The 10,526-nt window shown below is 51.9% G+C and overlaps 2 protein-coding genes across 2 annotated transcripts; one reads left to right on the plus strand and one right to left on the minus strand.

The window, feature by feature from the left end:
* The first annotated feature begins 1,977 nt into the window (after window positions 1–1,977).
* GGS23DRAFT_588521 (putative MFS drug efflux transporter) lies at window positions 1,978–4,978 on the plus strand. The gene is made up of 13 exons (XM_051517558.1): window positions 1,978–2,400; window positions 2,492–2,572; window positions 2,636–2,770; window positions 2,834–2,926; window positions 2,985–3,067; window positions 3,123–3,204; window positions 3,277–3,634; window positions 3,691–3,755; window positions 3,812–3,971; window positions 4,042–4,197; window positions 4,253–4,463; window positions 4,520–4,577; window positions 4,630–4,978. Exons 1-13 carry the CDS (start codon window positions 2,233–2,235, stop codon window positions 4,669–4,671), a joined length of 1,692 nt encoding a protein of 563 aa, XP_051367548.1. The 5' UTR covers window positions 1,978–2,232; the 3' UTR covers window positions 4,672–4,978.
* A 1,619-nt stretch (window positions 4,979–6,597) lies between these two features.
* GGS23DRAFT_392630 (acetyl-CoA synthetase-like protein) lies at window positions 6,598–10,526 on the minus strand. The gene is made up of 5 exons (XM_051513520.1): window positions 10,061–10,526; window positions 9,615–10,011; window positions 9,328–9,561; window positions 9,188–9,263; window positions 6,598–9,136 (listed from the first exon to the last, which is right to left on the minus strand). The coding sequence occupies exons 1-5, from the start codon at window positions 10,373–10,375 to the stop codon at window positions 6,967–6,969; spliced, it is 3,192 nt and encodes a 1,063-aa protein (XP_051367549.1). The 5' UTR covers window positions 10,376–10,526; the 3' UTR covers window positions 6,598–6,966.

Consider the following 10,526-nt stretch of genomic DNA (forward strand, 5'->3'; position numbering starts at 1 on the left):
ACCTACCCAGGTATATGAATGCTGCATATACCTACATGTGGTACATACCTACCTACCTCTCGCGTGCATGCCTCAAGTGCAATAACCTGCATCCCTGCCGGCGAGCCCCTGTTCTTAGGGGCTTGATGTGGGATGAAATGCTGGATTTAAGTTCTTATACTAAGAGTAACTACCGGGAGCGCTTTGGACCCTTAGGCACAGTAGGTATGGCTAAGCCGCTCGAATACCGTCGAGCACGCGGCCGTCAGTACCAAGAGTAGCAAGCCAGCGAGGGAGCCGATGCGGTCGCTCCCTTAGCTGCTGCTGGTGTCCGTTCCCGGCGGGTCCATTCCTTCATAACTAGTATTTCTACCTATTATATCTCTCGTGGAGGACCGTGGGGTGTACCGTGTCCTTGCAGAGTTTTTTCCCATGAAAATTTTCTGGCATGGGCATCGCGGGATACGTAGTCGCCGTATTCGTCAGCGCGCCATGGGCACTAATATGTGCGAGACTGTTGCGCCATTCCTAGGACCTATACACAATGAACGACACGTGAGGGGGAATATTGAACCGGCAGGCTCAGCGCTGCCATTGGCCGGCCGGAGCCAGGCATTAGTCAGAGTAGGCTTAAGTGATTTTCTGCTGCAGGGAGCCCGGTGGATCGCGCCGTTGCGGCAGATTCTACCTAGGTGGGCAGCGGGTGCCGGGTAGTTCCGTTATCCGTTCGACCAGCGGCTTGGCGTCAAGGGAGCAGGCAGGCTGAGCCGCATGCGTGAGACCGATATCACGGTTTCACCTGGCGCGGGACGATTACCTAAGGAGCTGACATGGGAGGGTGAAATATACCCCCTTCGGCGGCGCTCCCACGCGGTGGCGTTGCGCGTCTGCTCGCACGTACCTAGCATGTGATTAGCCGTGCGCGAGGGATTCCGTATGCTTGTAGTAAGATCCGTGGACATCGCACTGGCGAATTCATCCACCCGCCGCCCCCCTCGCTCCCCTCACTCCCCGTGTCCCCACGCGCGATCGCCGGAATAGCCTAGTAGCGTGTGCGTGATGCCGGCGCGAGGATCTAGAATCGCGAAAAGCCTATGCCTGAAACTGCAGCGACAGGGTAGGTTGCATCAACTACCTGATGTCTACCTAGGTGTGTCTACGATCTTGCAGGCCGCTGCGCGCATCGCAGCCTTATTCTTCCCAGATGCGGTGGCCACGTTTCATCGATTTCTAATCTCACACGCTCTAGCCCAGCAAGGGTGCCGGTTAATCACCAATCTCGCCACGGTCCGGGGCAAGGGTCATGACGGGGGCACGCCGGCGCGCAGATGGATACGTAATATGCAGGGAAAATTTATTCGCCGTATTCGCATGCCCTAGCTACCTACCTACCTAAGCTACCCATCATCTACACACCTACAGCGCATACATCAGGCCGGTATAAGCCTTCGTCGGGCAACGACCCTGCCCGTTGCCTCGCATCCTGGTGGCTTACTCTGACTAACCTGCCCATGCCGACAGCGCCGATTGGACAGAATGCGATTTCGCAAACAAACTTGTTATTGTAGTAGTGCCATGATATACACCCAGAGTCACCGCTCTCGATGTCGGAATGATGGTGTTATTATTCGGTCTTTCCAGACTGCGACATGGTGCTGACGCATGCAGGACTGTGATGTATCTACCGTCCGCTCATCTTAGGTAATACCTAAGCCGTCCGAGATCAGGAAGAATTATGCAGGGTTCTACAGCGGTGGGTCAGAAGCGAGGGCTGAGGGAATCCATGGGTGCAAAAAGGGCGGAACTCATCGCGCGGTGGGCAATCTACAGCATGCCCAGGGATCTGCTCTTGCGTGCTTGGCACGCACTATTGCGACCCAACGTAGCCAATGGCTTGGAATCTGAACTTCGAACATGGTGCTGAGGGGAAAAGTCTACCCGGTATTTGAAATCTAGCAGGGGCGAAAGATTGATTCGACCCACGATGCTGTTCTCCCCCCGACTTTCAACTTGTAAGCTCGCGGGAAAACTTTTGAGAGACTACATGTTAAAACTCAGCTCTAGAGAGCTGATAGACGTGATGGCACGGCAAGAGCAGCAAGGCAAACCACAAGTCGCTCCCCTTTCCTAAAGGCAGACAAGCACATTCCACTCTGTGGTCATCAGCTGCCAGATAGTCTCCTTAGGCGTAGCGCAACTCATTCGTCCTTGCCGTCACCGTCATACACCAGAGTCTAGTTCTGACACCACAAGATGGGTTCCATCGAGAAGCCGGCAGCTTCCGGTGTCCAGTCCATTTTCGACGGCCCGAAGGAAGAGAAGACCGATGTGACCGCCAATGAGCTAGAGAAGGAGTTGCATTCCAGCGGGGAGGAGAGCTCCAAGGAGGATGTCACAGAGCGGAAGATCACCGGATTCAAGGTGAGGGAATCCATGCCTGAAATTTTTTCCTTGGAAAAAAAAAAACAACCCCCCCAACCCCCCAACGGTCGTGGGCTAACTGTTTCGGTAGTGGATTTTGGTGGTGACAGCGATTCTTTCCAGCCACATGCTGTTCGCCCTCGATAACACCATTGTTGCGAATATTCAACCGGTTTGTGATCCAGCGTCCCTCTTTTCCGGGCCCGGCGCTAACAAGTAGTTTGTCCCGACATAGGCTATCATCTCACAATTCGAGCAGGCAGAGAAGGTCGCATGGCTTTCTGTTGCTTTCCCGCTCTGTTCTTCTGCACTTGTCCTGCCATGGTCCAAGTTCTACGCTACCTACAACGCAAAATGGCTCTATATCGGAGTGAGTGTAGCTCAACGGCCCTAGAGAAGCAGCTGTGTCCATACTAACTCTAGCCTCTCTCAGTGCGTTACTCTCTTTATGGCCGGCTCCGCACTCTGTGGTGCTGCACCTAACATGGACTCAGAGATCGTTGGGCGAGCTTTGGCCGGTGCCGGAGTATGTTCCCTCCCTCATGTTCTCTCTATGAAGACCAGCTAGCTAAATGTCGTTGAAGGGAAGTGGCATGTACTTTGGTGTCTTGACATTACTTAGCGTCAATACCACCGTCTCGGAGCGTCCATTCTACATTGGACTTACGTATGTCTTCCTGTTAGCTTCTACACCATCCCACTCTTGCTAATGTTCCCGACAGGGCCGTGTCTTGGGGCATTGGAACTGTGACGGGGCCAGCCATCGGTGGTGCTTTCGCTGAAAGCAATGCAACCTGGAGATGGGTGCGCACCCCCTCACCCCCCACCCCCCAAACCATCATCACTCCTCTTTTACCTGCTAACTCTCACTCGTAGGCCTTCTATATCAACTTAGTCATCGGTGGTCTCTTCGCTCCTGTCTACGTATGGCTTCTGCCGGTGTTTGACCCGCTCCCTGGTCGCTCCTCCAGCGAGAGACGCAAGAACATCGACTGGGTGGGCTGTGTCCTCTTTGTCGGTGCTCTCGCCTGTTTGATCATGGCTATCAACTTCGGAGGTGTCGAGTGGCCCTGGAACGATGGTCGCGAAATTGCTCTCTTCGTTGTGTCCGGTGTTCTCTTCATCGCATTCGGAGTGCAGCAGTGCTTCTTCATCCTGTGCACTGCGGAGAACAGGCTTTTCCCCGTGCATTTCCTCAAGCGCCGTTCTCTCTTCCTGCTGTTTATCCTGAATAGTAAGTTTCGGACCTTGCTCCTTAGTCGTCTTCCGCCTTGCGACTAACACAACCAGCCTGTGCAAGCAGTGGGCTTTTCATCTCGGTGTACTACATTCCTCTTTTCTTCCAGTTCACCCAGGTATGTATCCCCCAGTTTCGCAACCATTCACATACCCTGGTCTAACTGTTGCGTAGGGAGATACTGCCATCTATGCTTCGCTTCGCATCCTACCCTTCGTTCTGGTCCTTATCTTCGCTATTATACTCAACGGGCACATGATGACGGTATTCGGCTGGTATTTCCCCTGGTACTTGTTCGGCTCCGCGTGCGAGCTAGTCGCAGCCTCCCTAATGTGTAAGTATAGCTACCGCCTCGTTCCTGAGATATTAGTGGAAATAACCCGTGTCCTAATTTGCCTTTCTAGATCTTGTCAAAGCGGATACCTCCGCCAGCGCTATTTACGGATTCACGTCCCTCATGGCTCTCGGCGTTGGTGTCTTCAACCAGGCCGGTTACAGCGTTGTCCAAGCCAAGGTGAAGCCGGAGGAGATCCCGTGGGCTCTCGGTTTTATGATGGTTTGTGAGTATTGCCAGCTTCGATATCAGCATACCTTTCACTCTAACAATACTTTTAGCTCAATTGGGCGGCATCGTCTTGGCGCTTGGCATGGCGGGAGCCATATTTGTTAACCAGGCGACCAGCGGTCTTTTGGCCCTGCTCCCAGATTTGGATGAACACCTCGTCAAGAATGCCATTGCCGGAACAAGCAGCAGCTTTTTCAACACGCTGTCGGAGGAGCGACAAGCCGCCGCCTTGAATATCATCGTTCAATCCATCGGTAACGTGTAAGTTGGGGATAATCGAAGTCTCTCTCTTGAATGATCGCTCACCGAACTTCTAGGTATATATTGTTAATTGCCGCCGGTGCCATCGGTGTATTGCTCTCTGTCTTCCTCAAGGTTTGCCCTCCCCCTTTCCATCTCATCGTGCATCATTGACCATGTACCACAGAGAGAACGCTTGTTCATGACAATCGCCGCCGGTGGTGCGTGAGACGTCCCACTTGCATAATTGCCGCTGCGTTCAAGGGTCATCATGCCAGTGAGCCAACGAGTATAGACTAGGGGTGCGAGTTTTAATAGCAGGACTAGTGGCGAGTGCTGAGAAACGGCGAATGGAGAAGTCTTGGGCGGGAATTACTCCTGTGCATAGTACCCAAGTATTACCGTCACCAAGAGCTGTACACTAGTGGACCTAGCTGCCGCGATTAATGGGAAGTTAATGGTGTTGGAATAGATAGGGAACGATAGGCACAATAACTGGTTTCTACACGGGGGAATCTGTGTCGACATATTGAGACGCCCTAGGTAATCCCTTGTGCTCCTTTGCTCCTGGAATCCCCACCCCCCCTTTTCTCCCCCTGGAGATCGGTAGTGAAAGGTACAGTAAAGGCTTCCTCTGCTTGGTCGAGACGGGAGTATTCCAAAGCAGCCAGGGTCAAGATGTTGGATATGATCGCGGCACTTATTATGTAATAGTGGATAGGATTTGTATCAGGGTAAGCAAACTCGTATTCCCTTGTCTCATTCCATTCTCACGGGATTTCCTTCTTGTTTCCTCGTCAGGCTAATGCGTGTGAAGGGTGGGTTAGCTACAGGAAGAGGGTGCCTGAACCCATTACTAATATGCCTGGCATGATCCTCACGGGTGCCGGCCCAAATGACTAATGTTCACAGCTGCTGGGGCAATCAATTGTCCTGCTCGTCTTGGCATCAAGGAATTGAAATAAACCCGGAGTTGTGCGAGTGGATCTCATAACCCCCGCCGCCCAATGAAAGCCGAAACTGGGGAATTTGTTCCAGATCCTTGGCGATGACGACGGGATAGTGGACATGTAAATCATCGTGTCTGCGGTACCACGATGCCCGACTATAGGTTTTCCCTGATATAACGGTGTGAGTGGGCACTCTAAAAATGGCGACTGAATGTCCCCTGGATCGCTATTTTATCACTCTTCGGTATTGAAGTACAGCACATGGGAGGATGCTGGTAAATGAAGTTGGCGATGGTGACGATTTCTTGGCATCGGAAATTCTCCAATCGTACGATACGATTTGTATCTGAAAGACCCAGCGCCAGCCAAGACTGCAATATCGTTAGACTCTTCTAGATGAGTAGTACATGGCATTCAGAAGACATCATATGTCACAAAAAATGTACCATTTCGAATCTCTCTATCGTTATGTTAGGCTACGTGCCCTCATCCAACAGCGACCGAAGCAGTTACTCTCAGAAGTGTCTAATTATATTACACACTTGAAAGAGTTTCTCATCTCAGTGACTATCTAACCGATTGTTCTACTTAAGAAATATGATATACTTGATGCAATGACTTATACAATGATACCTAATCTTGAATCTACTTGAGGATGCCTTTCTATGCAGCTGAGAACTTTTCTTTTTTTATTAGAGTGAACATTACATCTACTGCAAGTCCTCGTATAGAACCCCTGCGTCAGCAATACCAACCATAAACCAGCTAGGCAGGAACCTGCGTAGTATAGTTGATGTCTATAAGTTGACTTGATTCGGCTAGTTGCTTAACTTGGCGAGCCTGCTTGGCAGCCCTGCCTACGTGTATAATGACACCTCTCCCAAGAGTACCTTAGACATCCATATTTACATACATGCATGCGCAGAGTTATCTCCACTAGTGATGTGTCTGTACCCATATGCTATCTCATCTCCGTGGTCTGCTCTTCAACTGAGACGCACCTGGGTTTATTGATTAACCTATTCACCAGGAGCAGCCAAAGTAATGCTAAGGTCAATGATTATTAGAACACTCAGTAACTTAACTACCCGTCTTATCAACCACACGTCTCAAAATGTTGCCGCGCCCGCGGACCGGTGCGATAATATAACTGTCAAGGACACCACTTGGCCAGCTTCTAGGGGCATTAGGCATACAGAATTTGAGCTACTAGCTAATGGATTGAAGTCCGTAATTGGCTATCGTGGCGATGGGTCAGGACCTAGCAACGACATGCGACCTGTCGCTCTAAGCCCATGTAATACCCCTCGGCGTCAAATGTGTGTAAGTCGAGGAATCATTGTGTGCGTAGTTCCATATCGTTGGTAGTGCCTTCGCATTCGATACTGCGTCAGAGAGACAGAGACAGAGACAGAGACAGAGGCAGAGGCAGAGGCAGAGAGATATCTATAAGTCTACGCAGCGTAATAGTACGCTAAAGCATCGATAATTTACCGAGATTTATAGTAGCACACACAGTGGTCGATCTGGGGGCATGTGATAGCGCGACCTCCCTATAACAGTCCCGGATGTTCCTAATAACTCCACTGTCGGCACCAGTGCTTCATCAAATCAGGGGTTACACCTCTGACAGACTTCATCGTTGGGCTGCGTTGCGTTGTACGCTTCATGTCAAACACCACGCTGCTTTTCCCCGCCTGATGAGCGTTAGCCATCGTTCGATAAGAATCGATCAACTTAACCCCTGGATTCTTATGCAGCACCTCGGTACCCTCAGCCCGGCTCTTCTCTAAGCGGTCAACCCAATCCCCAAAGCTGATGAGTTCCTGAATGCGGTCTTTGCCGTAGAACTCTTGGACGGCAGGCGCGAGATCCGCCCATGTAGTCGCGAAAGGGTTGACACCATGGTAGTAACCGCTGATATCATCGGGGTCGATTCTCTGAGACACGCCGGCAACTTCAAGGACCAAGCTCGCAATGCGTTCAGCTGGTGTCCAGTCAACCCGGTCCATGCTTCCGAGGTGGCTAGGCAGAGCTCCAAGATACAGGCTGCTGGCAATGATGGAGGGGAGCCACTCGTGCTTATTCCAGCAGCCCGCCGTCGATTCGGGGCCAGCGATCTGACCAACACGGATGATAGCGGTCGGAAAATCCGCTCTTTCGGAGAGATCCTCCAGAATAAGGCTGCCGATCATCTTGCTGCGCCCATAGCCCATCCCGGGAAGACTGCAGTCCTCAAGCCTTTCTTCCGGAACGGGTCCCCTGGTGCTATCCCAATTATTCGCCGTGTCGATTGACGAGACAAAGGCGACGGCCACTCGTTTAGAGGATTTTGCAGCAAAATCAGCGATGTTTCGAACCCCTCCAAGGTGAGGCTCGAACGATTCGACCGGAATATTGAAGTTGACCGGCCATGCATTATGGATCACGCGGTCGGCCTCTTCCAATAATCGATCATAAACGCCACGAGGGAGGCCAAAGCCAGGAAGCGACATGTCAGTATGGAAGAATTCGGCCTTCGATCCGTAATCGCCAGAAAGCCCCCGTTCCTTGACAGCAGTCGCCTGCCGTGAAGCCCCGCCATCCTCAGACCTATTAAAACAGATGACCTTCCTCACCACCGGGCTCCGCACCAGCAGATCTAGTATGTAAGATCCCAACATGCCTGTAGAGCCAGTGAGGATAATTGTTTGATCGTTATCGCTCGGGTCCCCTCTTCCTTCTTTTTTAGCCGGGAGAGAGCGCGTGTATTTTTCCCACAGCCCTTTCATCATCTGAATCTGGTTCTGCTCATCACCCTCAGGCAGAGACAAGGCCCCCTCCCGGAGAGAATAGATGTATCGTGCTAGCCTGCGAGGGGTGGGGTTCCTGTAGAGGGCGCGGGCAGTCAGGGCTGATGAATCAATCTTGATGCCAGACGCTTCCAGCCCAGAACGGAGGAGTTTGGAGGCGTTGATGATCTGCAGTGAGTCGATCCCTGCCGAGAAGAAGTCGGTATCCTGCCCGATCAAGCTCTTGGCTCCAATTCGGGTTCGAAACGTGTCTTCTATAGACTCTCTCAACGCGTCCTCTGAACTAGCATCAATCTGAGGTGGACGCAAACTGAAAAGCGCGCTGGCCTCCTCGTATAGCTTATCAATTTCAGCGTCGTATAGTTTCAGCGTGAGAGCACGTTGGACTGTGCCTTTACCGGCGCGAAGAAACGGCTTGTCCGTGTTGATCAACTTGACGAACTGTCGTGCTATCTGCCCGTGGGAAACCGTTACCTCGTTCGCCCGCACAATGCAGGGCCAGATGCTATCGAGCAATTTGTCGGCCTCCTGATCGTTCGCGGGGGCTTCGAGGGGTTCGATGAGCAGCCCAGGTTGAAAACGGTTAGATCCCACAACCAACGCACCCTTGACACTAGGATGATCCCCAACAATTTCCTCAATGGTTACCGGGTTCAACTTTTCTCCGTTCGAGAAGACGATGATGTTGTCAGATCGCCCGTAGTGGATCCAGTGGTCCGGGAGACGAGGATGTGGCTTGAAGAGATCATTCGTATCATACTCGTTCAGGTCCGGGAAGGTGTAGAAGATTCCTTGCAGTCCCGGGTGCTTGTCTTTGCGGACAGCGACTAATCTATACACCTCGTCATCCCCCGGGACTCTACGCCAGTCCGCACCGAATAAATCCGAGTTGATAATGAAGTACTGCCAAAGTTCGGGGGTTTTCTGGGCGTATATGGGATAAGGAATCGACCTGAAGTAGGTTAGTAGGCTGGACTAGTCGTGTGCCAGAGAGTAGCCTTACTCGGTGGAACCAATGAGATTATAAAGTCGCACTCCTTTCTTTGCCAACCTGTTCCCTGCGTCTCTGTTGAGAGACCCTGATATAATTAGTATTCCATCAAAACTTAGGAGGCACCTCATAGGAACAACGAAATAACGAACCTCCGCCGAATGCGACAACATTAAGCTGGGCTAATGGTTCGATATATTCGTCACTCTGGCTCATCTCCTCCAGGACTGCCGGCGGAAGTATAACCCCGCCCACGTTGGCGTTTTCTAGATACTCCACCACGAGGTCCGTAGATAGGGGACGATCGCTAGCCGCAAAGGCGATCCGGTAATCCCAGTACATCGAAAAGGCGAACAAGTACAACCCGCCAGCGTGGAAGAGGGGCACTGGCAGCGAGGGTCAGTTGGACAAACAAGTTTCGAAGAAGGGACGAACTTACTTGTCAGGAGGGTTCTCTGTGAAGACTCCGCAAAACTTCGTAACCAAGGTACTGCCCCGTGGAAGTTTGATAGGTGATGGTGCGAATCACCAATGGCCAGCATCCCGTGTGTTCCGACAATCGGCTTTGGGATCCCAGTGCTCCCGCTTGTGTGCAAGACTACTAGTGGCTCCCATTGAGCTTGCTCAAACGATTTCTCGTAGGGAAAAGACTCCACGGCCTGTTCCGAAAACCATTCCTCAATGGAGGCAACCTCGATAGTGTTCATATCACGTTGCTGTAGCCAAGGGCGAACTATGGCTCGGTATGACTTTGGAAAGGCTAGAGTATTACAGTCCGTCTTTTCGAATAGGCTGAGCTGGCCCTCTTGGGAGTTTCGTGGGGAGATGAAGAGGGCCTAGGAGTAAATCAGCTGAAAGGCCGCTCTACTTCGAAAGGATGCTTACCTTGTAGCCAGCCTTCACCGCACCAAGAAGCAGGACCACGTACCGCGCGTCATTAGGGCCGATATACGCTATCGTCGGAAAGGCACCGGCGGGAGGGCGTCCACACACTTCAATGATCCTGTGCGCGGCACGATTGATGGCATCGGAATATTCCTTGAATGTGACGGCCTTCCAACCATCTTTCGGATTTGAGGAGCGAGGTATAGAGAAAGCCTCCCGCCCAGGGTCTCTGGTCGAGATCTCATCTATCAGATGCGGAAGTAGTCGGCGTCCGTATTCCGGCCGGCCTGATCCATTCGTGTTCTCGTCGTCCATCTCGCCGGCTTTGCCTAGTAGCGGTAGAATAAAGAACGGGGTTCTTGAGATACTCAAGGGAAGGGGCACTAGGCAAGATCTTACAACCGGTAGGTCTTTTACCGCAAATCTTCAACCTCGTATGGCACGAGAGATAATTCAACTAACAAGG

Source organism: Durotheca rogersii, assembly GCF_024521655.1.
Source record: "Durotheca rogersii strain YMJ 92031201 chromosome Unknown GGS23scaffold_42, whole genome shotgun sequence".
Classification (NCBI taxonomy): domain Eukaryota; kingdom Fungi; phylum Ascomycota; class Sordariomycetes; order Xylariales; family Xylariaceae; genus Durotheca; species Durotheca rogersii.

Excerpts from the sequence above, each read along its gene's own strand:
- GGS23DRAFT_588521 (XM_051517558.1), top strand. The coding sequence starts at position 2,233 with ATGGGTTCCATCGAGAAGCCGGCAGCTTCCGGTGTCCAGTCCATTTTC. Across the intron at positions 4,198-4,252 it reads TCTCGGTTTTATGATGGTTT|CTCAATTGGGCGGCATCGTC; the intron begins GTGAGTATTGCC and ends CAATACTTTTAG. Across the intron at positions 4,578-4,629 it reads TGCTCTCTGTCTTCCTCAAG|AGAGAACGCTTGTTCATGAC; the intron begins GTTTGCCCTCCC and ends CATGTACCACAG.
- GGS23DRAFT_392630 (XM_051513520.1), bottom strand. The coding sequence starts at position 10,375 with ATGGACGACGAGAACACGAATGGATCAGGCCGGCCGGAATACGGACGC. Across the intron at positions 9,562-9,614 it reads ACAGAGAACCCTCCTGACAA|TGCCCCTCTTCCACGCTGGC; the intron begins GTAAGTTCGTCC and ends CCTCGCTGCCAG. Across the intron at positions 9,137-9,187 it reads AATCTCATTGGTTCCACCGA|GTCGATTCCTTATCCCATAT; the intron begins GTAAGGCTACTC and ends AACCTACTTCAG.